General features: G+C 53.0%; 5 protein-coding genes across 10 annotated transcripts; 3 read left to right on the top strand and 2 right to left on the bottom strand.

Moving 5' to 3' along the window:
• Window positions 1-1,072: 1,072 nt before the first annotated feature.
• U2af1l4 (U2 small nuclear RNA auxiliary factor 1 like 4) lies at window positions 1,073-4,256 on the bottom strand. Of its 6 annotated transcripts, none has more exons than XM_042668053.1 (8): window positions 4,175-4,256; window positions 3,943-4,030; window positions 3,230-3,296; window positions 3,081-3,130; window positions 2,980-3,005; window positions 2,627-2,760; window positions 2,447-2,542; window positions 1,073-1,383 (listed from the first exon to the last, which is right to left on the bottom strand). In XM_042668053.1, exons 1-8 carry the CDS (start codon window positions 4,216-4,218, stop codon window positions 1,091-1,093), a joined length of 798 nt encoding a protein of 265 aa, XP_042523987.1. In that variant the 5' UTR covers window positions 4,219-4,256; the 3' UTR covers window positions 1,073-1,090. The 6 variants fall into 6 exon arrangements, with proteins under 6 accessions (XP_042523987.1, XP_042523988.1, XP_042523989.1 ...); XM_042668054.1 differs by having other exon boundaries at window positions 2,639-2,760; window positions 4,175-4,253; XM_042668057.1 differs by having other exon boundaries at window positions 1,123-1,383; window positions 2,639-2,760; window positions 2,907-3,005; window positions 4,175-4,253.
• A 179-nt stretch (window positions 4,257-4,435) lies between these two features.
• Psenen (presenilin enhancer, gamma-secretase subunit) lies at window positions 4,436-6,787 on the top strand. The gene is made up of 4 exons (XM_042668080.1): window positions 4,436-4,567; window positions 5,023-5,114; window positions 6,250-6,354; window positions 6,520-6,787. The coding sequence occupies exons 2-4, from the start codon at window positions 5,054-5,056 to the stop codon at window positions 6,657-6,659; spliced, it is 306 nt and encodes a 101-aa protein (XP_042524014.1). The 5' UTR covers window positions 4,436-4,567; window positions 5,023-5,053; the 3' UTR covers window positions 6,660-6,787.
• A 1,157-nt stretch (window positions 6,788-7,944) lies between these two features.
• Window positions 7,945-12,745, top strand: Lin37 (lin-37 DREAM MuvB core complex component). Its single transcript, XM_042668060.1, has 9 exons — window positions 7,945-8,122; window positions 9,492-9,567; window positions 9,730-9,780; window positions 10,502-10,531; window positions 10,610-10,695; window positions 10,787-10,953; window positions 12,166-12,306; window positions 12,469-12,542; window positions 12,627-12,745. The coding sequence occupies exons 1-9, from the start codon at window positions 8,089-8,091 to the stop codon at window positions 12,706-12,708; spliced, it is 741 nt and encodes a 246-aa protein (XP_042523994.1). The 5' UTR covers window positions 7,945-8,088; the 3' UTR covers window positions 12,709-12,745.
• Window positions 12,746-12,804: 59 nt separating this feature from the next.
• Window positions 12,805-15,393, bottom strand: Hspb6 (heat shock protein family B (small) member 6). The gene is made up of 3 exons (XM_042668074.1): window positions 14,957-15,393; window positions 13,947-14,069; window positions 12,805-13,734 (listed from the first exon to the last, which is right to left on the bottom strand). Exons 1-3 carry the CDS (start codon window positions 15,152-15,154, stop codon window positions 13,567-13,569), a joined length of 489 nt encoding a protein of 162 aa, XP_042524008.1. The 5' UTR covers window positions 15,155-15,393; the 3' UTR covers window positions 12,805-13,566.
• Window positions 15,394-16,265: 872 nt separating this feature from the next.
• Proser3 (proline and serine rich 3) lies at window positions 16,266-23,849 on the top strand. Its single transcript, XM_042667769.1, has 11 exons — window positions 16,266-16,364; window positions 17,504-17,597; window positions 18,211-18,401; window positions 18,830-18,957; window positions 19,064-19,122; window positions 20,216-20,298; window positions 20,388-20,524; window positions 22,008-22,201; window positions 22,310-23,231; window positions 23,322-23,403; window positions 23,544-23,849. Exons 1-11 carry the CDS (start codon window positions 16,354-16,356, stop codon window positions 23,683-23,685), a joined length of 2,043 nt encoding a protein of 680 aa, XP_042523703.1. The 5' UTR covers window positions 16,266-16,353; the 3' UTR covers window positions 23,686-23,849.
• The last annotated feature ends 721 nt before the right edge of the window (window positions 23,850-24,570 follow it).

Consider the following 24,570-nt stretch of genomic DNA (forward strand, 5'->3'; position numbering starts at 1 on the left):
CCTTCCCTTTAGCCAATCAGTGCGGGTCTTGCACACCAGGCACCTCCCACGCCCCTATTGACTACTTAAAGAGCTGCCCCTTAGCACGCGGCCCCTAGCATATCCTACACAGACTCCTGCACGGGTTCACCAGGCCAGGGCCATCTGTCTTAGCGCTCTAGCTCCAGAGCAAGACATCCTCTTCATACCCCCCACGTCGCCTCCTCTGCCTCTATCACCTCCTTTTCCACCATCACCCTGCCTTACCACTAGGATTTAGGCATAAACCCCCCACCTGAGCCAGGAGGCGGCCTAAAGAGTTGTAGGCAGCTGCAGCAGCGTCTGTTGTTAGGGTACCAGCACTGATACAGCTGCGCAGCATCTGTTGTCAGGGTACCAGCACTGATACAGCTGCAGTACTGGGAGGCTTCCTGCACTGTGGCCACCTGGAGGAAGATTCTGGGTCCCATCTGGAGAGGCCTGCAACCTAGGGGGCAGTGTCCACAGGATTTCTACCCATACCACCTTGGTCCCAACTTTCCAGGGCACCCAGGTGAAAGAAGGAAGTCGCAGGTGTGGGGGACACAGAGTTCCAAGGTCCCTTTGGAAATGTAGCCCAAGGCTTTGAGATGGTTGAGGAAAACTTGGGGTCCAGACTGCAGATTCGGCTCATCACTGTATCCTCATAGAACTTCTCTTCCTCCCTTTTCCATTCCCCAAATTCTCATAGGGCTAATATGGAGAATCCATTTAGGTGAGAGGATCACTTGAGCCAGCCTGTGTCGTGGTCCCCTCCCCCAAGACAAAGGAAAAGGAAAGAAGACTTTGTAAAACAGCTCCTAACATGAAGTCAATGTGTCCCAGCTCAAGGTAGTGGGATTCAAAGACCCCGCCCTCCTCAATGAAGGCTCCTTCTTGACCCCCAGCCCCCTCCGCCTCCCATGCTTATCACACCCAGGCAGCTCCCTCAGGAGTATGAGGCAGAAAAGCTGAGCTTCCCGACAGGAAGGCAACCCCAGCCCACCAGTACAGATCTGGACTCAAGCCTCTTCCATACCTGGTGTGAATTTCCTCTCTCACCGTTTTTGTCAGCTGTGAAGATGGAAGGAAATTACAGCCCACAGGCAGGCAACAACAAAGCCCTACTGGAGACAGGGAATTTTATTAGGAGAGGGTTGTTGGGAGATGGTCCCTGTGTTGAACAGATTATAGGATGGAGTCCTGGAGTGAGGGGGAAATTGAGGCTGGAGAGTAAGGTGAACACTGGGAAGGGGTCCTGGCCAGGAACATTTATGTCTCTCAGGCAAGGAGCTAGAGTCTCAGAAGCGGCCATGGCGGTGGTCTGGAGAATGCCGGCGGTTCCTTTCTCGGGGACGGTGGCCAGCATGGGTCCGTGGGGGTGATCTGGGGGGCCAGGGGTGGAGAAAGCTGTGTTAGGATGGCTGGCAATGATGCAAAGATGTCCCAGGCCTGACTGCCTCTTTGCTCTGCTCTGGGCTAGGATGAGGTAGATATTAATGTATCTAGACCCCAGATCATCTTAGGAGAGGTATTGGGGGGATCCAACTTGGAATTGCAAACCCAGGCTTTTAGTTTGGGGTTCCATTTGGTTTGGGGGTTGAGACAGGTGAGGATCTTCAGATAAGTCTCAGGGATATTCTTTTTTTTTTTTTTTGCCATTCATGGGGCTTGAACTCATGACCTGGGCACTGTCTCTAAACTTTTTTTTTTTTTTTTTGGCCGTGGGGCCTGAACTCTGGGCCTGGACGCTGTCCCTCAGCTCTTCAACTCAAGACTAGCACTCTACCACTTGAGCCACAGCACCACTTCCAGCTTTTTCTGCTTATGTGGTGCTAAAGAATCGAACCCAGGGCCTTATGCATGCAAGGCAGGCACTCTACCACTGAGCCACCTTCCTAGCCCTCCCTAAACTTTTTTACTCAAGGCTAGCACTAAACACTTTGAACCACGGTGACACTCCCATTTTCTGGTGGTTCACTGGAGCTAGGTCTCATGGACTTTACTGCCCAATTTGGCTTTGAACTGTGACCCTCAGATCTCAGCCTCCTGAGTAGCTAAGGTTATAGGCATGAGCCACTAGTGCCCAGCAGGAATATTCTTAGGAAAGAGTCAGGTGAGAATTATCTTAGAGAATATGAGCTTTAAGGCCTAAGACATCTTGGGATCAGGAACTGGTTGGTGATTCATGCCTATAATTCTAGCTACTCAGGAGGCTGAGATCTGAGGACTGAGGACTGTGGTTCCAAGCCACAGGCAGGAATGTCCATGAGACTCTTACTGCCAATGAACTAGCAAAAAGCTGGAAGTGGAACTGTGGCTCAAGCAGTATGGCACCCAGACTTAAGCAGAAAAAAACAAGTGATAAGCGCAATGCCCTGAGTTCAAGCCTCGGTACCAGCACAAAACAAAAGAAAAAGATATCTTGGGTAGTCTGGTTCTGAGGTACCTGCGCCTGGGCCCCCTGCCATACAGCTGCCGGCGCAGGTTCCGGGATATGGGTCGAAGGTGCATGAAATTACAGAAGCCACCACGGGTACATTCCCTGAGAAGAGGGTAGACCACTGTCACTGACAGCCTCAAGAGTCTGCAACTCCGTGCACCCTCTCCCACTCCTGCACAGCCATACCCCATCTCATACTGACGGCAGCATGACTCCCGGAAGTCAGTGACAGGAGACAGTTCAGCATGTACAGCCTGTCCATTGAACCAACGGTTATTGAGTTCAGCCACTGCCCGATCTGCATCTTCTTCTCGCCGGAACTAAGGGGAAAGTGAGTCAGAGAAAACTGAGGAGCTCAAGATCTTCAGGGAAATAGCCGTCTTAGTCTTGGGTGGTGAGATCTCAGTGGTGATCAACAGAACACTTCTGAGCTCTAAAGCGGGAGGGAGGGGGAGGACAGTAGCACCTTAACGTAGACATTGCCCACGAGGTGGTCCCCCAGGTTGTCACACACATTCATCTCCTCAATCTCTCCATACTTCTCCTGCAGTTCTGTGAACACTTCCTGCAGAAGGCAAGGAGGAAACTCAGCTCAGCTCCTAGAGCATAGGAAAGCCAGTTTACCCCTGCCAGCCCTCACCTCAAAGAAGTTATCATAATGCTCCTGCACCTCCACGTCGCTCACATGACCTGGAAGAGGAATGCAGGTTGGAATCGGGATGGGAAGATGGCCCAGGCCTGCTGGGGACTGTCCATCCTGCCCTCCCTGCCTCCCTTCCTTTTACTCACAGTGGGATCCGTCTGCAGTCTGGGCGGTGTTCTGTGGATTCCGGTATAGGTTGAGCAGCACTATGGTCTGAACAGAATTTAAAGGGGTAGGGCCTGAGCTCAGAGTGGGGTAGGCTTGCCCTTAAGAATTGGGAAGACCAGGAGACCTTGGGGTCCTGACCAATGCACTAGGCAAGGAGAACTCTACACTTAGGTCCCATCAGAAAGTAGCCAGGGCTGAGCACTGGTGGCTCACGCCTGTCATTCTAGCTACTCAGGAGGCTGAGGAGCAAGGTTCGAAGCCAGCTCGGAGGGGAAAATGCGTGTAACTCTCATCTCCAACTAATCACCAAAAAAGCCAGAAATGAAACTGTGGTTCAAGTGATAGAACGCTAGCCTTGAATAAAAAAGCTCAGGGGCAATGCATAGGCCCTGAGTTCAAGCCCCAGGGATGGCACGCACGCGCACGAACACACACACACACACACACACACACACACACACACACACACACACACACACGGGGGGGGGGGGAGAAGCAGCCAACTGGTGGTAGGATAACTATAGAAACCAGAAAAGGCGGAACCTAGGGATGATGGACAGGTAAAGGGGAAGCCTAAATGGGATGGACCTTAAACCCCGGAAAAGGCGGGAGCTCGAGATGATGGACAGCTGAAAGGGAAACGCCAGGAGGCGTTAACCCGCAGGATGAAGCGCACGGCCGCGCGTCTCACCTGGCTGAAAGTCGGTTTGTTGTGAAGCCGGGAGCACCGGTCCCCGTGCCGGCAGGCCCCGATCTTAAAGTAAAAAGAGCAGTTAACCCTGGAAAAGGTGCAAAGATAAAAGCTTGAAAACTGAGGGCCGGAGAGGCCGGACACCCCAAGAAACACTACCCCTAAGCCACCCCACCACTTGGGTCCAGTGTCCTGACTCCCCGGGGAGGTCACTCCCTGCACCCGTTCTCACTTGTCCTTCTCAGTCCCGAATATCGAAGCTAAATATTCAGCCATGTTGATCCGGACACCCCCAGCACACACACTCGCCTGCTCCTGACGTCACTTCCGTTGCCTCGGAGCACTGGGAAATGTAGTTTGTTGGCATTGCTTTCCGAGTCACCATCACGTGCTTCGAGACTCGCTACTGCGCGTGCGTAGGATCTGGCCACGCCCACACATCCCTTCCGCGACTGGCGGAGGTTCCCAAGCAGCGCATGCGTACAACCTTGTCTAGCTGGGGGGCGGAGGAGGGGGGCGGAAAAAAAAAAATACTACAAACTCCATTGAAATCTCGCGCAGACGTCCGTTGTAAAGAATAAAAAAAGTCACCCGAGGCAGAAGGAATCAGCGCCACCGGTGAGTGGTGAGTCCATTCGAGCCGCCCAGTAAATGTCATCAGTCTTTTCATCCCGGACAGTTGGGGGGGGGGGGGTACGTACCCGCTCTGGGGCTTGAACTCAGGGCCTGGACGCCTTCCTGAGCTGCCTTGGCTCAAGCCGAGGACTCTACCACTGGAGCCTCAGCTCCACTTCCGCGTTTTTGGTAGTTAATTGGAGATAAGAATCTCTCTGACTTTTCTGCCCCGGGGGGTGGGGGGGGGCTGGCCTCGAATCGTGATCCCCCAGATCTCAGCCTCCTGAATAGCTAGGATGACAGGCCTGAGCCACTTGGCGCCCGGCTTAACCCCGATCATTTATTGATGGGAGTGAGCGTATCTTTCTTTTCACCAGACCTCTTCACGGCCATAGGTAGCTCTGATTCGTTGTAACCGAGGTGGGGTTGGTCCTGAACTTGTCACCCTGGGTGTTTGTCCTGCAGACCCTTGAGACTACCCAGCTTTAGCGCAATTATGAACTTGGAGCGGGTGTCCAATGAGGAGAAGCTGAACCTGTGTCGGAAATACTACCTGGGTAAGGCTGAGCCCCTGGCTGCCAGGGGATGGGGAGAGGGGATGAGACTAGGCTGCTGAGACTCTCCACCAGCCTGGATTGTGGGTCTCAAGGGGAAAGCAGCTTAGAGATCTGACATTGAATCCTGGGTCTTTGGGAAGAGAGGTGGTGGGTCTTGAGGAAAGAGGAATGTGAGGCCTACACTTTTTTGTTGTTGTTGGTGGTGGTGTGGGGCTTGAACTCAGGGCCTGGGCGCTGTCCCTGAGTTCTTTTGCTTAAGGATAGCACTGTACCACTTTGAGCCACAGCACCACTTCCAGTTTTCTGGTGGTTAATTGGAGATGAATTTCACGGACTTTCCTGCCCAGGCTGGCATAATAAAGGACCTTAACTCAGATCTCAGCCTCCTGAGCAGCTAGGATTACAGACGTGAGCCACCAGCACCTTGCTGCCCATGCACAGGTGCACCAGTTCTGGGGCTAGAACTCAGGACTTGGATAATGTCTCTGAGTTTTTCTTGCTCAAGGCTAGCATTCTATCATTTGAGCCACAGCTCTTCTACCTGCTTTTTTGGTGGTTAATTGGAGATAAGAGTCTTATGGACTTTCCTGACCAGGCTGGCTTTGAACTGTAATCCTCAGATCTCAGCCTCCTGAGTAGCTAGGTATGAGCTACCAGCCACTGGTTAGGTGTCCATTTCTGAAGAGAGGATGGTAAAAGAATTGGAATTTTGGGTCCAGAGGAGGAGATGTTGAGAAATCAGATTTCCAGACTCCAGGAAGGAGCCCGGATTCGTAAAGCCTTGACAGTGGAGACTTCCAATTGAACATGAGTATGAGAGAACCTTCCAAAATGGGCCTTCTTCCAGGTGTCTGTGGCTCACACCTCATAATCTTAGCTACTAGGAGGCTGAGATCTGGAGAATCACAGTTTGAAGCCAACCCTGGTCAAAAAAGTCTGCAGAACTCTTGTCATCAATTAACCAGCAAAACACTGGAAGTGAGCTGTGGCTCAAGTAAGTGAAAAAGCTAAGGGACAGGTCCTGAGTTCAAGCATGGCACATGTATACACATACACACAGAGCTTTGGAGGTGGGAGTTAGGCAGATCTTTATTGATTTCTGTCCTAGTGTGGGTTTTTTTTTCCCCCTCCTTAGGTGGATTTGCTTTCCTGCCTTTTCTCTGGTTGGTGAACATCCTGTGGTTCTTCAGAGAGGCCTTCCTTGTCCCAGCCTACACAGAGCAGAGCCAAATCAAAGGCTGTGAGTCCAGGGCAGGAAGGGAGGCCAGCCACTGGTGGTGGGAAGGGAGGGTGGAGCCTTCAGAACTCCTTCCTGGTTAGTGGGAGAGGATGAAGGCTGGTCTGAGGAAGTCCTGAGAGCAGCTGGAAGCCAGCTCTCCCCCTACACTCCTGTTCCTCATTATAGATGTCTGGCGTTCTGCTGTGGGCTTCCTCTTCTGGGTGATTGTGCTCACTACCTGGATTACCATCTTCCAGATCTACCGGCCCCGCTGGGGTGCCGTTGGGGACTACCTCTCCTTCACCATACCCCTAGGAACCCCCTGACAACTTCAGTACAGGCTGACAATCTGTTCTTTCTCCCTCTATGGGCTCCAAGCTCATTCTCAAGCCCTAAATGTGTCCATCTCACATCTTCTCCCTGACATGCCATAATAAAGGACCCTAACTTTTGATATTGATTGGTTCATGTCTTTTATCCCAACTATTCAGGAAGTATAAGTAGGATCCTGGTCCAAGTTTTCCCACATAAATGTAACGCTCCCACTTAGAAAATAAAAGCAAAAAGAGCTGGGGGTGGTGGCTCAAACAGTAGAGCACTTGCCTAGCAAGAGCAAGGCTTTGAGTACCAACCCCCCGGTTTTGCCACAACAACAATGAAAAATATCTTGATGCTCCCTATGACCCTTTCAAGTCTTTTTTTTTTTTTCTTTGTTGGTGGTAGGGCTTGAACTCTGACAATGACACCTTGCAATGTTTTTCTTTTTCTTTTTTTTTTTGGGGGGGGGTCCAGTCATGGGGCCTGAACTCTGGGCCTGGGTGCTGTCCCTCAGCTCTTCAGCTCAAGGCTAGCGCTCTACCACTTGAGCCACAGCGCCACTTCCGGCTTTTTTCTTTTTGCTTATGTGGTGCTGAGGAATCGAACCCAGGCCTCAGACATGCAAGGCAAGCGCTCTACTACTGAGCCACCTTCCCAGCCCATCTTGCAATGTTTTTCCTAGCTGATTATTGGGTGTCTTTCATTCTGTAAAAAACAGTCCATTAGTGCAAGGATTTTTGTTTGTTTTTTTGCACTGCAATATCCACACAGCTTAAGATGAATGCCTAGCACACTAATAGTTTGAAACATAGTCATACCTGAAAAGACCCAGCAGGTAGTTGGCATCTAGTGAGAGCTCCGTAAGAGAGGATCTAGCCTGATCCCAGTTTAGGTCTCCGTTTCAGGGACTAAATCCAGTTTCCTGAGTAGTTAAGTCAAATTCTGTAAATAGCTAAATTGGTGTTGCTGCAACTGAAGACTACAAGTCCCAGGAGGCACCACGGTGCGCGAGGCGGCGGCGGGGGGGGGGGGCGCACTCTGTTTCCCATCGTGCCCTGCGCGGCGCAGGCGTTGTTACTCCCCCTGAGTCTAGGTAGGTGGAACTACAACTCCCAGGAGGCATCTTGCGTTATCGTTGATTTGTTTCCGGAAACGGGGCCCACCCAAGAAGGTGGACTTATATAGCTGGGAGGCGCTGGCTGTAGCTGCCGATTGGTTCGGGGAGGAGATTGACGGCTTCCCTGACTAATAGGAACAGGTAACTGCTGAAGGGGCCCGCCTCCAGAAAGCGAAAAAAGGGAGGTAGTGGCCCCGGCGGCTGTCGTGGCTGTACATTGCTTAGGTTGGACGTGCAACCCGTGCACCCGCTTACGTTTGGTCTCTCCTGCCTGCTGCTTTTGGATTTTTTTTTCTGCTGGCCAGAAACCGATCTTAACCATGTTCCCAGTGAAGGTGAAAGTGGAGAAATCAGGTGAGGATCAGGGCGCGGGGGTGGGGGTGGGGGCGCACCCGGACGATCTAGGTAGGGGAGGCCTTGACGGACAGCTCCATCACGAAAAGGCGGGCTCCATGACTTCGCCCTGCAGCCCGTCTGACCATCGCTGTAACAGGCGGCAAGCGATGGCTGCTACCTTCACACCCTCCCAATATGCTCCCAGGAGCTCTGAGATTAAACTGCTGTTGCCAAAAGTTGTGTGTGAGGGTCCCAAATCGGTAACTCCGTGAAGGGATCCTTTTCTTGGCTTTGTGCGATGGGCCCACAGTGCAAGGACTATTAATCCTCGCGATCGCTGTATTCCAATAATTCCAGGACTCAGGAAAGTCCTGCGGGAATCAAGCTCAGGTACAGGAAGTCATTCTGGATTGGAGCAGAGGTGATGAGAAGTAGCGTAGAGAGGCCCAGAATCCAGACAGAAAATAATTGTAAGATGGGGTAGCGTGTTAAATGGGATAAAGTGTTAATAAAAAACAAAATACGAATCAATCAGGAAGTTGGTAACTCATGCCTGTATTTCTAGCTACTAAGGAGGCTGAGATCTGAAGGATCATACTTGAGAGGTCAGCCCACGCAGAGAAGTCTCTGAGACTCCCATCTCCAATAGCAAAATCAGTGGCTGGAGGCATGACTCAAGTGGTAGAACACCAAAGCAGCATGCAAGCCAAGGGAGCTTGAGGCCCTTAGTTCAAACAGAATACCAATAATAATAAGACTGGGTCTGAAAATACATATATCTTACATAAATACTGGAGCTGCAGCAATAATCTCTATAGCCTTAGCTCCTAGAGAGGCTAAAGCAGGTGAATCACTGAACTCAGAATCTCAGAGCCTGCCTGGAGCAACAATGCGGGGAGGGGGGGGGGGGGTAACTGAGGCTTGAATTCAGGTCCTGGGTGCTGTGTGTTCACTTTTTTCACTCAACTGGTGCTGTACCACTTGAGCCACAACTCCACTTTTGGCTTTCTTTGGTTGTTTACTGGAGATAAGAGTCTCGCATTTCCTGACTGGGCTGGTTTTAGATTGTGATTTTCAGATCTGAGACACTGAGGCCAGTGGCAAGACCCTAGTAAAAAAAAAAAAGGGGGTGTAGTGGATGTTTCCAGGCTATGAGATCCACAACTTGAGATTGAGGAAAGCCAAAGCTGAGGACAGAGATATGGGCACCATTCATTCATCCCTTTGGTTCCTGCCCATGGCTCATTAGTGCAATCTCGCTTGTACCATCCCTGTCTTTAGTCTGTTCCCTGTGAGTGACACTGATCGACCCAGTGTGGGCCAGTCTCTGCCCAGGTGGATCAAATACACACACAGCTGACTCCTGCTTGGTACCCTCTTCCTGCAGAGTTGGAGATGGCTAAGGCTCGGAACCAGCTGGATGCCGTTCTGCAGTGCCTGTTGGAAAAGAGTCACATGGACAGGTTGGGACCTGGTCCCGCTGGGGTTCAGGGCTGTGTGTTGTGGCAGGTTGGATGCTCTGATCCTGGGTGAATCGGGTTGAGACTCCAGGGGAGAAGGGTATCTCACAGGAGGCCACTCCATACTGTCCCACTCCTGAGTCTTCAGTTCTCTTCTCCTACCAGGGAGCGACTGGATGAGGAAGCTGGGAAAACTACCTCAGACACCCACAACAAGTAAGGAGGTTTTTATTTATTTGTTCATGGTTGGTTGTGGGGCTTGAACTCAGGGCCTGGGCTCTGTCCCTGAGCTTCTTTTGCTCAAGGGTAGCACTCTACCACTTGAACCACAGCACCACTTCTGACTTTTTCTGTTTATGTGGTACTGAGGAATTGAACCCAGGGCTTCATGCATGCTAGGCAAGCACTCTACCACTGAGCCACATTCCCAGCTGTTGTTACTGTTTTGTGCCAGTTTTAGGGCTTGAACCCAGAGCCTTTTTGTCTTGCCTGGCTTTTTTTTTTCTCTCAAGGATGGAATTCTACCACTTGAACCACAGCCCCACTTCCAGGTGGTTTTGTTTCTGTTTATTTTTTTGCTGGTTAATTGGAGATAAGAGCCTCACAGATTTGTCTGCCTGGGCTGCCTCTGAACCAGCATCCTCAGATCTTAGCCTCCTGAGTGGCTAGGATGACAGGGGTGAGCCACTGGTGCCCAGCAGGTGTTTTGGTGGCATCTGGGCAGTTAAGCCCTGCCCACCCCACCCTGGGCGTGTTCCATCGCAGCCCTCAGCACTCACCTATGTGAAGATGGGACAGAGGTGGAGCACAAAGCCTACTTAGTGGTGAGGGGAGAGGGGCAAGTATCCCCAGGGTGTCTTTTGTGGGAACTTCAGTGGGTGTTTGTTTGAGGGTCCCCTTGCTAATGCCCTGTCTCTGCCCCCCCACCCCCCCTCAGGGATTGCTCCATCACAGCTACTGGAAAAAGGTAAGATGACAGTTCCAGCCAGCTGCAGGTGAGATGCTTAGCCCCGCCCTGGTCCTGACAGTCTCCGCCCCCACACAGGCCATCTGCTCGCTTCCCTCACCAGCGGAGGAAGAAGAGGAGGGAGATGGAGGACGGCCTGGCCGAGGGAGGGCCTCAGCGATCCAGTAAGTATGCCTGTGGCCCTAGTCGAGGGTGGGCAAGGGAGCCAGGGGCTCCACAACGGTGCTCACTCCCCTCCCACCCCCACCACCCCAGACACATATGTGATCAAGCTGTTTGACCGGAGTGTGGACTTGGCTCAGTTCAGTGAGAACACACCGCTGTACCCAATCTGCCGAGCCTGGATGCGTAACAGCCCTGCAATGCGAGAGCGGGAGCGTTCCCCCAGCTCACCACTGCCCCCGCTGCCGGAGGATGAGGAGGTGGGATGGGTGGGTGGGTGCCAGCCCAGCAGTCAGGGTGGGCAGTGGGGTCGACAGGCTCAAGGAATGCTCCTCCCGTGCATGCTAGTGACAGGCATACATCTCAACCTAGCGTGTGCATGGCTCACACCTGTCATCCTCACTACCTCAGAAGGCTGAGATCTGAGGATCACAGTTCCCAGCCGGGCAGGAAAGGAAAATCGGTGAGACTTATCTCCAATGAACCACCAGAAAACTGGAAGTGGAACTGTGGCTTAAGTGGTAGAGTATTAGCCTCGAGCTTAGAAAAGGCTAAGGGACAGCACCGAGGACCTGAATTCAAGCCCCAGTGTTGGTGTATATACACACACACACACACACACACACACACACACACACACACTATGTACCCTCAAACTAGAGGTATGGATGGAGGTCCCTAGGGCAGACAGATAGGGCTTCCTAACTTGGAGGAAAAGGGACCAGGGCTCCCCAGACAGGTCTACCTGACTTCTAAGATTCAGGGTCTCCAAAAACTTTAACAGACTGGTCAGGGATCATTAATGCAGACAGTGTGGTTATCAGATGTGGCCTGGGTCAGCAGATAAGGGACCCTCTGGGCTGCTTAGGGATAGCCAGTGCAGGGGGTGGGGTGTTAACCATCTGATCTGAGAGGGTAGACAGACATGACCCCACTCTTTTTTTTTTTTTTTTTGGTGCCAGCACTTGGGCTTGAACTCAGAGCCTAGGCACTGTCCCTTAGTTTTATTTGCTCAAGACTGACACTCTACCACTTGAGCCATAGCTCAACTTGTGGCTTTTTAGTGGTTCTTTGGAGATGAGAATCTCACAGACTTTACTGCCTGGGCTGGCTTCAAACCATGATCTTCAGATCTCAGCCTTCTGAGTAGCTAAGCTGACAGACATGAGCCACTGCTAAGATCACAGCAGACCTGGCCGCTATGTCCTGGGGAATGGTGAGAATCTAGATGACACAAACATGATTCCTAGACGACTCCCTGAAGCAGACAGGCTGCATCTGCCCTGGACTGACAGGTGTAGTGTGTCTCTGGAGCAAGCATCCTGTTTCTGTTGTTGAAGCATAACTTCTCCAAGCATGGGTTTCTTGGTGAGACCTTCATGACACTTGTCACTGGAAAAGGGAGGAAGGGGTAACCGCCACACTTAATTAACCCTTGGGCCTGGTATGGGGCCCCTCCCTATCCCCCCCAGGGTTCAGAGGTCACCAACAGCAAGAGTCATGATGTATACAAGCTGCCTCCACCCACGGCTCCAGGACCACCAGGCGAGGCCTGCAGATCCCGCATTCCATCCCCGCTGCAGCCAGAGACCCAAGGCACCCCAGATGATGAGGTGGGTCTACAAGGCTGATGGGTGACAGAATGAGGGCCCCTGGGGTGGGCAGGACTGGTGACCGTGGCATACTTGACCCTGGAGGCAGAGACAGGAAGGTGGACCTTGTAGGGAAGAAGTGGTCAGATGTGGCCACCCAGCCTGCCCTCTCTGTCCACACAGCCCTCTGAGCCCGAGCCTTCCCCCTCTACACTCATTTATCGCAACATGCAGCGCTGGAAACGCATCCGCCAGAGGTGAGCATTCTCCATCTTGCTTTCCCTCCTCTATGGCTGTCTGTGCCATTACTGAGGCCTTCCTCTGCCTTCTGCCTCCCCTAGGTGGAAGGAGGCATCTCATCGGAACCAGCTTCGATACTCAGAAAGCATGAAGATCCTGCGGGAGATGTATGATCGCCAGTGATGTGCCTGACCCCTCCCCTTCCTCACCCCAGTAAACATGTTCTACCCCCCCAACCCTGTGTTCCAGCCCCTCCCTTCCTGGCCAGACAGGAAGCAGTTGACACAGGTCTAACATCTTTATTAGTGACAGGAAGCCAGGCTGTGGGAATGAAAGCTGGCTGCTTAGTTGGCTCTTGGAGTATGTGGAGTTGGAGGGCGTTGTCTAGAATATCTATCAGGCTGGAGGGTCTGGAATTCTGGACAAGACTGCTAGTGAGTTGGGAGGGGAACTTAGCACAGGCACCTAGTCTGAGAAGTCTACAGTTTGAAGTTGGGGTCCTGGTTGGCCTGTTTAGTTTTCCCAAGGATTGGGAGCCTGTAGAGGGGGTCTAATAGGAATTCAAGAATGTGGGTGAGTGGCTGGGGTTTCAGGTAAGAAAATAGGCTTGGGGTAGGGGAGTGTCTTTGAGGGCAGGATCTAGAGTCTTGGGGACAAGGCCTGGTCTGTCTGCAGTGGGAGATCCCTTGCAGTCTGGGGCATGTGGACGGGTGAGGGAGTTTTTGCCTGACTAGAAGGGAATGGGGGAGTGTTTACACTCTTATCATCTGTTGGGGGGAGGGCAGATATTTCATAGGAATCAGAAGGAATGCAGGAGGGAGCCCTAGAGGGATATAAGCCAAGAAAGTGGGGTGGGGTGTTGGGTTGAGGGGGGCGGTCTGAGGCTGGCCAGGCTGGGCCGTCAAGGCCCAGTGCAAGGCAGAATCTGGCTTGGGTCAGAGGGGCTGTCTTGGCGCCGTCGGGGGTCTGGCTAGGCGGAGTCAGATAGGCTTTTTTCAAAAGAGCCCAAGTGGCTCTCAGGATTCAGATGCTCCGCATCCCCTACTTGGCAGCAGTCGGTGACGGCAGTGGGGCCTGGGCCGGAGCTGGTGCGGCCTGGATGGACAGGACGCCCTCGGGGGACAGCGCCGAGGTCACGGCCGCGGGGTCCACACCGGGAGGCAGGCGGTAGCGACGGTGGAACTCGCGGGCAATGAACCCATGCTCATCCTGGCAGGGGAGAGGGGCTTCAGCTGGCCACGCCCCTCCCCGGCCACGCCCTCTAAGGCAACACTGGTCCGGCTATTCTATCTGGCCACGCCTATTTTGGAAACCCCGCCCTCCGCAACGCAAACCCCCCTACAGATCACACCCATCCCCCTGGCCACGCCCCCTTGCGCTTGAGCAAGTCTCCAAGTCTCCCGCCGGGTCCAGGAGCTCACCGGGCGCTCCTCGTGGCGCGCGTGCACCTCGACGTGATCACCAACCACCTTGACAGCGATTTCCTCTGGGGAGAAATGCTTCACGTCCAACAGTACCGAGAAATGGCCGGGATCCGTGGACACCTGAGCACAGCGAGCACGGGCAGGGGAGTCATCCGACGGGGGGGGGGGGGGGGGGGGGTGTCACCCACCGAGGATCTATCCCCGTCCCCCCCCCAGTCGGTTGGTTCTGGTACTACAACAACTCAGGCCTCTGTACCTGGGGAGTCTGTACCCTTCCATCTTATATCCCCTTTCACCCGCGATCCCTGGGATCCCCCTCTCGTTCATATAGGGCCCCTCCCCTTGCAAGGTTAGGGACCTCCGCCTGCCCAGAGGGAGCTTGTCTGCCCTTTCCCACCGGTGTCACCGAGTCATGCAGTAGCCATGCCCTCGCCACAAGGGCTCTTATTCTCTTCCCGCCCCCCCACCCCTCCAGCCACGGCCAAGATGCCTCTTTTCTCCCAGTCTTCAGAGCCCTGGGGTCACCAGACCTCCCTCCCCCTCTGCAGTTACTGGTTCCCTTCCATTTCAGAATGGCTTATCAAGTCACAGAATTCTTCCTAACCCTTTACCTGTCCAGGAGAGACACCACACCATTTCCAATCCTTCACCTTCTCCCCCAGATTCCCTGGGTCACCAGCCTCCTTTGAAGGCCTCAAGACTTTCCTGGGAGTGACCCAGCCTTTTCACTCGCCTCGGAATTCTGAGACCCTTTCACAGTGACAAGGACACACACACACACACACACACATACACACACACATACACACACACACACACCTTTAACTCACTAGAATAACAGTTTTCGATATTCCATACTCGGGGACCTCTGGAAAGTCCTCTGAGTGCCACAATTTTCCACTCTGTTAAAAATCACCTCTCTATCCCCGCGCCCTCCCTTCCCAGGTTAACCCAGAAACTCCCCCCCTCCAGCTTTGTCGAAGTATCCCTGCCCTAGGCCTGGGCACCTGGGCAGTGGGCAGTGCCACACTGGGGGCACGCAGGTAATAGGGGGCGATCGCTCCAGGGCAGAGCGCAGCCAGCTCTGCCTCCAACAGCCCTTCGCCGAAACGCTGATCAAAGAGACGTCCCGGGGTAGAAAATCCCGGCAATGGAGCCGAAGCACGACGCAGCCAAGACGGCTGCACAGGCACCGGGATCTCCATCCTGTTCCTCTGCCGCCGTCCGGGGCTCTGCGATTCCCCTTCGTCCCCAGCTGCTCATTTATAGTGTGCCCGGTGCCAGCCCCTCGGCCCGGCCTCTCCGGGACATCTGGATCGTGGCCAGACTCGGCCATGAGTGTCCTTATTTAGAAACCCGATAATGACTTAGCCATTTATTAGGCGCCTACTGGATGCCTCGGAGAGGACCCCAGGGAAATGTCAATTCAATTTTCTTTTCAGCTTTCAGGAAGAGAAACTAAGGCATATTGGGGGACGGACCCTTGGCGGTGTAGAGAACACAACGTGCCCATCTAACCCCCATCTCCAACCCCCCCCAAGTTTCCTCAGTTCCCTTAATCCATCCCACCCCTCTGGCAACTATGAAGATGACGCAGAGACCTTGGGGGCAGATTCCTGGAAAATGTGGTGGCAAGGCCAGACTGTCAGGAGGACACTGAACAGACCCTACCCCCACCTCCAGCAGGACCTTAGGCCCAGCCCCCCTTTCCACCCCCGCAGGTCGGGCCTAATTCTGTGCCTCTGACTCAGCCTTGGGTGCACAGCGGCCAGGGGGCGTGAGCACAACACTCCAGTCTGGCCCCTCGGGGGCCGCGCGTCGGAGCCCAAAATAGCTCATTTTGATCCCGCTACCTGGGCCAGGAGCCCGGGCCTGGCAAGTGGTGCAACCAGCTGCTTCTGCGGCAAGAAGGAAGTGGCTAGGTGATCATCGGGACCGGCTGGCTGACCCAACTAAAGGAGGGCTAGACTCCCAATTGCCTTGTAACGAGTAGAACAGGAATGAGACTGGAACAGGGAGGTTTCTTCTGTAGTCACCAAGAGAGGTGAGAAAGCAAGAGTGCAAGGAAAGCTAATGTACTCGCCCCCAGGTTCTAGCCCAGCCTTAGATCCTGTCCATTGGTCCATACTCTTGCCTATCACTTCTGCACGCTACAGCTTCTCCAATCAGACACAGGCTTCCAAGCAGGCCAATCTCACAGCCAATCACAAGACCCCTCGAGCTGCCCACTTTCCAATTCCTTTTATTTCCCTCTCCACTATTGGTCGTCTTGAACGCCACTCTCTTCCAGCGCGGGCCTTCCAAGAGGGGCGGGGCTGAAAGGGCATTGCTAAGCGACACGGATGCGCGCGGTGTCTGTCGGGTGAACGAACTAAGCAGGGTCCAGCCATCAAGTAGCTGCGGGATGGACCGCAGGTGAGGCTGATCGCTCTTCCGAAGACCACGGGAAGCCAAGGGAGGTCCCAGGGCGAGAACAGCAACAGGTTCTCGAGGAACTGAAGCGTTGGGCTAGGCCGCACTGGAACTACAACTCCCAACATCCTGCCCAGCCTCGGGCAGCTCCAGCTGCAGACTTCACCTCCCGAGGGGGTTGTCAACCTCTCACACCCTCTCTGGGTGGCCCTCAGGCATTATTTGCCCCGGGGGTGCCCAAAGGCAGCTTGTAAATTCAGCTTATTTTTTGAAATTGCCTCCAGGCACCCATGGGCGTTGTCTTTGTTTCTCGCGAGGTGGAGCCAGCCCGGTGAATCCTGGGAATTGTAGTCCACTTACTCTACTCCCAAGGACTTAAGGGAAATGTGCAGTAAAGGATTTAGTAATTGTTACCCGAGCAGCAGCACTCTAGAATCCCCTGGGAAGTGTTTAAGAAGATGGAAATACTAATTACCCTGATTCGACCATTATACCTTGTTATATATGTATTGAGTTATCAAACTGTACCTTTATAAATGTGTACATTTAGCCTGTGTCAATTTATTTTTTGTGTGTGTGCTAGTCCTGGGACTTGAACTCAGGGCCTGGGTGCTGCCCCTAGCTTTTTCACTCCAGGCTGGTGCTGACCATTTGAACAACACCTCCACTTGTGGCTTTTTGCTGGTTATTTGGAGAAAAGGGTCTGTTGGACACTTCTGCCCATGCTGGCTTCTAATCATGATCCTCTGATTTCAGTCTCCTGAGTTGTCAGGATTACAGGCATGAGTTGCCAGTGCCTGGCATGGCTGTGGTTTCAGAAGGCCCTTCTGTCGTTATTTTGAATGTGCAATAGTGCTTCATAAAATTATAATCTGTTGGGTTGGGAAGTTGGCTCAGTGGTAGAGCACTTGCCTTGCATGCCTGAGGCCCTGGGTTCGATTCCTCAGCACCACATAAGAAAAAAGCTGGAAGAAGTGTTGTGGCTCAAGTGGTAGAGTGCTAGCCTTGAGCTGAAGAGCTGAGGGACAGCGCCCAGGCCCAGAGTTCAGGCCCCATGACTGGACCCAGAAAAAAAAATTATAATCTGTTGCTTTCAGGAATCCATGCTCATGATCTGGTTCTTCCTTTCTCATTTCTTATAGTTGCTCAGTTCTTCCTACCCAAGACAGCCCCTTTGGAGATACTCTGGGTCAAAGCCATTACTGGCCATCCAAAAGCCAGACCTGGTGTCCCAAGGTAAGGATACCCCATGGAGAGTGCTGGGTTCTAGCCTGTTAACCAGGAGTGACTACTAGAGGAATGTCATGTGTAGATAGATTAAGAGACAGCCTCACAGTCAGGTATTAGTGGCTTGCTTATGCCTGTCATCCTAGCTACTCAGGAGGCTGAGATATAAAGATCAGTGTTTTAAATCAGCCTGGGCAGGAAAGTCCATGAGTCTCATTTCCAGTGAAATACCAAAAAGCCAGAAATGGAGGTGTGGCTAAAGTGGCAGAACACCAGCCTTGAGTGAAAAAGCTAAGGGACAGCACTAGTCTCTTGAGTTAAAGCCCCAGTACTGATACACACACACACACACACACACACACACACACACACACACACACACAGACACACACACACACACACACGAGGCTGAACTCACATTTCCTCCCTGTAGCTCTCCCTGTCCAGCTCTCTGCCACCTGGATCTGCCACCATTTCCCCCAGTTACCCTGGGTTGTTCACAGTGGAATAACCTCATGGGGTTTGTTTCTCCTCTTCTGGACTGAGATACTCATGCCTTTGCTCCGTACAAAGTTGATTTCTCAGCTCTTGCATTATCTTCTGGTCTTCTCCCTCATCTTAGCCCTTAAGCCCATCCAGGTCTCAGAGATCCGGTCTCCCACAGGCTCCCAAAGCTGCAAGCGATTCCTCTGAGCTGTTAGAGGACTCCTGGCCATCTAGTTCAGCGACCCCATCCCCACCCAGCACTAATGATGGGCAGATGGGCACCTTGCCACCCACCCTGATGGACAGCGAGGACTCTGTGGTGGCCAAGTAAGTATCAGAAGTCCTGAGGGACAGGGGAGTTTGGGTAGGAGGGCAGGAGAAGGCTGCCCATCTTTATCACTTTTAAGGACCAATCACTTCATGTATGTTAAGAGTTCTGGAGCTGCCTGGTGCTGGTGGCTCATGGCTATCATTCTAATTACTCAGGAGGCTGAGATCTGAGGATCATGGTTTGAAGCCAGCTTGAACAGGAAAGTCTGTGAGACTCTTGTTTCTAATCAACCCACAAAAAGCCAGAAGTAGAGCTACAGCTCAAGTGGCAGAGTACCATCCTTGAGAGGAAAAGCTAAGGGACAGCAGCCAGGCCCTGAGAAACATTGGCTTTTGTAATAATAATAATAATAATTTGTTGTTGTTGTTATTATTATTACCTGGCAGTCCTCATCCCTTCCCTTCCTATTGCCTGATGCTTGCAGGTACATAAACAGGTTCCGCCAAGCTCAGCCCACAAGCCGAGAGGAACGTCAGCCTGCAGGCCCAACCCCAGCAGACTTTTGGTGGCTGCAACCTGAGTTGCCAGACACCAGCGGTCAGTTTGGCACAGGTATATTCTTTGGTCCCATCCACCTCCAGCTGAAAATCTTTCTTGATTCATGACCCTGGCAGCCACTCTTCCTGGTCCCTGTAACTCAACTGAAGTTTCTCAGCAGGAGCCAATGAGTCAGAAGGAAAATCCAGAAGAGCAGCAGCAGTCCCAACTCCCACCAAGGTAACCGGCACATCCCAGGCCAGGGTTCTCCTTCAGGAAATAAAGCACTCCCTCCCCTGGGTGCCTGAACTGACAGCCCCAGCCCTGGGGTAGAATTAAAGCCAATCCTCAACTCAGGAAATCATAAACAAAAATAGGACTTGTGAGCCGGGCACTGGTGGCTCACGCCTGTAATCCTAGCTATTCAGGAGGCTGAGATCTGAGGATCGTGGTTCAAAGCCAGCCTAGGCAGGAAAGTCCGTGAGACTTTTATCTCCATTAAACCACTAGAAAACCGGAAGTGGCGCTGTGGCTCAAATGGTAGAGAGCTCGCCTTGAGCTGAAGAGCGCAAGGACAGCGCCCAGGCCCAGAGTTCAAGCCCTACTACCAAAAAAAAAAAAAAAGGGGACTTGTTTTGGGGCTGGGAAGGTGGCTCAGTGGTAGAGTGCTTGCCTTGCATGCATGAGGCCCTGGATTTGATTCCTCAGCATCACATAAGCAGAAAAAGCCAGAAGTGGCACTGTGGCTCAAGTGGTAGCACACTAGCCTTGAGTTGAAGAGCTGAGGGACAGCACCCAGGCCCAGAGTTCAGGCCCCACGACTGACAAAAAAAAAAGGACTTGTGGGCCGAATGTAAATTTGAATTCCAAAAGTGGATGCTTTCAGGAACAGCCAGATCCAGCTGTCTGGACAGTGTTGGAAGGAACCTAATGCTTGAGGTTCTGTGTTCTTCTTTGCTAGGCAAGCTTGCCCCTCTCAGTAGCCAAGATGGCCCCAGTTAAGGCTCTAGGCTGCCATGGTGCTAACTCAGCTTCTGCAGTGAAAAGTGATGGTGTTTCCAGTAGCTCCATTCAAAGTCCTAGGGTACACTCTTACTTGCTCATTCTTAAGTCAATCACCTTGAAGCAGAAGGTAGAGCCAGTTCCAATAGTGGGGGTGGGGGGGGGGGTGGGACTTGCACCAGATGGATGTGCTTCCAAAGAAGCACATCTTCCCTGAGAAGGAGGCCATGAAGATGCCAGCTGGAGTCTAGACTGCACTCCAGGCCTTCTGTCCAAGCTTCTTTCCCAGCAGCCTTTGTAGTGAGGGGCTCTGACCCCTCTCTCCTTGCAGAGCCTCAACACTTGGAAGTCATCCCTGCTGGACCTGGAGACACTGAGCCTACAAAGCAGAGCAGCCAGACTGCTCAAACGCAGGTGCCCACCTCCCAGCCCATCAACCTTCCCATTGCTTCTAGCCACAGCCTAGTCCAACTGCTTCTAAGAGCTCTGCCTTCTCCCTACAGCAAGGCCTCCATCTCCTCCTCCTTCAGCCCCAGTGAAGCCAGCAGCTCCTCCTTCCCTGTCAGCTCCGATGGCTTCCCTCCTTTCCCCATGACTTTCACCCCTGACTCCAGCAAGGACTCTGGCCCCAAAGCACCTGGTAAGTGCTGGGAATCCAAAAGGGAGAACAGCATGAATTTGAATCTCCTCTCCACCATTTACCAGCTGGGTACCTTGGAATGTCATGGGGGCCTGTCTCCCCTGCTGTAAAAGAGGAGTGCTAGCTGGATTCTTCTACAGGTCTTGTGAGGGTAAAATGAATTCGTGACAGGTGGAGAACACTTTGGTTCAGCTGTCAACAGCTAGCATGTATATGAGAGGCCTAGCACTTTTTGTGATTCCAGACAGGTGAATTGCAGTATTGGTGTTTGAACTCCGAGCCTTGTGCTTGTTAGGCAGAGGCTTTTATTGCTGCCTCTAGTCCTTGCTGGTCATGTCATCTTGAACAAAGTCTGAAGAAAAAAAAAATGCTTTTTGAAATTTGGCATCCAATTTATTTAAAAGCAAATTTTGATTTATGAGATTATTTATAATCTATCTTGAATGTATTTAGAATATCCCCTCTCCCCCCTTTTTTTGGCTAGTACCAAGGCTTAAACTCAGGGCCCCACACTGGCTTGGCCTCTAGCCTGATATTTTGCTGGTTAATTGGAGATAAAGAGTTTTAAGGACACTTCTGCCTGAGTTGGCTTCAAATCACAATCCTTCAGATCTCAGCCTCCTGAGTCACTATAGAATCTTTATGGCCAGGCTAGCCTGACCTTTGAAGTCATCCTACCTCAGCCTGGGATTACAGGTATATGCCACTATGCCTGGCTAGGCTTCTAAATTTTACCATGAAAGAGATACAATTAGGGAAGGATTCCTGCCAAGAGGCCCTGACCACTCAGGTGTCCACAGACTCTCTGTGGCTATGAATGGGCAAGCAAGGAAAGTAGGAATCCAGCAAGAAGCCTGCTGTGGTGGTAGTACAGGTAGGGTGAGTAGGGCTGGACCACGGGGAGGGCAGTGGCAGGAGCAGGAGAATGGACAGATTTAGAAGAATCTGGCCTCTTCACTACTGAAACCCCAATGTCCAGAACTCACATGCATGGCACATAGCAAGAGTTCCATAAATATTAGTTGGCTGAATGAACTGAAAGATAGGTTGAGCTGGGTACCAGTGGCTCACACTTGTAATCCTAGCTACTCAGGAGGTTGAGATCGGAGGATCACAGTTCAACACCAGCCTGGGTAGGAAAAGCCCATGAGACTTTTATCTCCAAGGAAGCAGCAAAATGCTGGAAGTGGAACTGTGGCTCAAATGGTAGTGTGCCACTTTGAGCAAAAAAGCTAAGAGACAGCACCCAGGCCCTGTGTTCAAGCCTCAGGACTGGTACCACATACACACAACTCTATTGGCAGGTTGAAAACCGGAGGAGTGTCTGTCCTCTGACTCCCCCTCCCCCATCCCTCTCTGGCACAGAGTTGGGCATCACCTGAGCAGCCTTGTCTCTGGCACAGCTGAGGGAGGTGAACAGCCTGCTGACACACTGGCTCCTTTCCTACCCTCACCCTTCTACTTCTCTCAACACCAGCTCCAGCCGCCGCTGCAGCCGCTGCGGCAGCCACAGCGGCAGCCACCGCAGCCACCGCCTCTCCCTCCTCCCGGGCACCCCTTCGACCTGAGGAAGACATTTTGTATCAGTGGAGGCAACGTCGGAAACGCGAACAGGCTCAAGGAGGCCAGGGCGATGGAACATGGGTGCAGCCCCAGCCCCCAGCCCCTACCGCTCTGGTGAGTTGGGAGAGGGCAAGGCCAGAGGGGACTGGAGGAAGGAGGATCCCCAGGGGAACTCCTCTGTCTTCCTCTCCCTCTCACAGCCTTCCTCCTGTCTGTCCACAGGCCTCTCCTGCCCCTCAGACCTCCTTTAATTCTGTGGGGACCCAGTCCAGCTGTGCTCCACCGTGGGCCAGTCTGGCTCAGGCTGGTCCCCCTGAGACCTATATAGAGAGACCTTTTGTGCCACCCGGAGCCTCTCCACACGTCCTCTGGGCCTCCAGCCCCCATGGCTTCATCTGGGCCCCACAGCCCAGTTCTTGGGTAACTTTAGGGACAGTTCCTCCCACACTGCTGTCCTCCACTCCATCTCCTCTAGCCTCTACCCTAGTGCTGCCAGTCTCCAACCCAGCTCATCCAGCCTCCACCCCGGCTCCCCCAGCTCCCATCCCAGATCCCTCAGCCTCCACCCCAAATTCCCAGCCCTCCATCCGTGGGCCCCCTGCTACCCACCAGGGCCCTCATACCCCAGAACAAAGCAGCCCCGCTCAGCCCCAGAAGCTGAGTCCCGAGCCTTTGAGGACCAGAGCTCCCCGTCAAGAGGCTGCTGGGGGCATCAAGACAACGGATGAGGGGCCTGGCCCGCAGCTCAGGGGGGCCCTGGGCCAGGTAGTGACCGCTCGGCTGTTCCCCAACAGCCCGGAGGAGGACAGGCCTCCATCCAAGGCCGAATCTGTGATTCGCAAGACTAGACCTTCCCAAGCCAAAGTCAAGCCCCCTGGACAAGAGGCCACGCCCTCTCCGCTTGACTCCCGAGCCGGATCAGAGGGGGATGCCCAGAGAGCCAAGGCCACGCCCCCCTGCGGAGGGCGGGAGCTCTGGGCAGGTAAAGCCACGCCCTCAGCGGAAGCTGCGGACCAGCCTGCCCCGACCCCCGCGGGGGCCTTGGAGGCGGGGACTCGGGGACCCGTGGCCACGCCCTCCGGTGGCCACACCCCCTCGGAGGAGTTACTATTACAGGCCGCCCAACTTTTGCAGGCCGCAGAAGGTGAGCTGGTTGCTCACCTCCGGGATTTGGGTGGGGATCCAGCCCACCCCCTGAATGAAGTCTCACGCTTTCCGCCCCCCTGCCCCTCAGACTCCGACGGCAGCGAGTTTCAGGACGACCCTGTGCTGCAAGTGCTGAGAGCTCAGAGGGCAGAGCTGCGACAGCAGAAAAGGTGACCCTCCATCACCAGGCTCGGTGTTCTCCGATTGGGTGTCCGACCCTCCTTTGAGCCCCTTTCCCAGACCCATTTACAACCCAAGACCTGAATCCTGAGCACAAACCCTAGTCTCTCCTTCCCCCACTATTCTCCAGGAAAGTGGAAGCTCAAATATCCCTCCTGGTGTGCCACACTGAAGACCCCAAGCCTTGGTCTCCTCCAGCCATATCACCAAGAAGGAGGTCCCCAAGGAGGCTGCGGAGGGAAGGAGCCTCCTTCGAGGCCAGACGACTTTGAATTGTATATATTCTCTTTTGCCCAATGAAACATTTTTTTCCCCAAGTCAATCTCTAAGAAATGGATTTTGTGGAAAGGCCCAAGGGTTGTGCTAGCTTAAGGAATTGCGTTGATGCTGTCACCTCCTTTCCTTCCTATTCCTTTTTTTTGGGGGGGGGGTCCGGTCGTTGGGCCTGAACTCTGGGCCTGGGCGCTGTCCCTCAGCTCTTCAGCTCAAGGCTAGCACTCTACCACTTGAGCCACAGTGCCACTTCCGGCTTTTTTCTTTTTGCTTATGTGGTGCTGGGGAATCGAACCCTGGGCCTCAGGCATGCAAGGCAAGCGCTCTACCACTGAGCCACCTTCCCAGCCCTCCTCTTTTTTTTTTTTTTTTTAAACAAAGCAACATTAAAAAAATTTGTCAATCTACAGCTTAAAATTTCATTACAAAGCTTATCAAACCTGCCAGAGACAAAAACAAATTTAGCTGACACCAGAAGTGGAATCACTGTGCTGAGGGAGGGGTTTGTGTGTTTTTTGTTTGTTTAATGCTGGTACTGGGGCTTGAACTCAGGGGTCAGGTGCATCCCTTAGCTTTTTCTGCTCAAGGGTAGATCTCTATCACTTGAGCCACAGCTCCATTTCCAGCCTTTTGGTGGTTGATTGGAGATGAGTCTCACAGACTTTCTGCCTGGGCTGGCTTTGAACCTCAATCCTCAGATCTCCTGAGTAGATAGGATTGCAGGTGTGAGGTACTGATGTCCAGCTGTGATCAGAGTTTTATTTGTATTTTTATGAACAATGGGGATATTAAAGCCAGGCCCTCTGAAGTTAGGGCTCTATTGATGACCAATGTCAGTATCCTTCTTGGAGTGTTTCCAGGGCATTGCTCAATTAGTTGTAGGA

The sequence above is a fragment of the Dipodomys spectabilis genome, unplaced genomic scaffold (assembly GCF_019054845.1).
Source record: "Dipodomys spectabilis isolate Male_0828 unplaced genomic scaffold, ASM1905484v1 ptg000422l, whole genome shotgun sequence".
Taxonomy (NCBI): Eukaryota; Metazoa; Chordata; class Mammalia; order Rodentia; family Heteromyidae; genus Dipodomys; species Dipodomys spectabilis.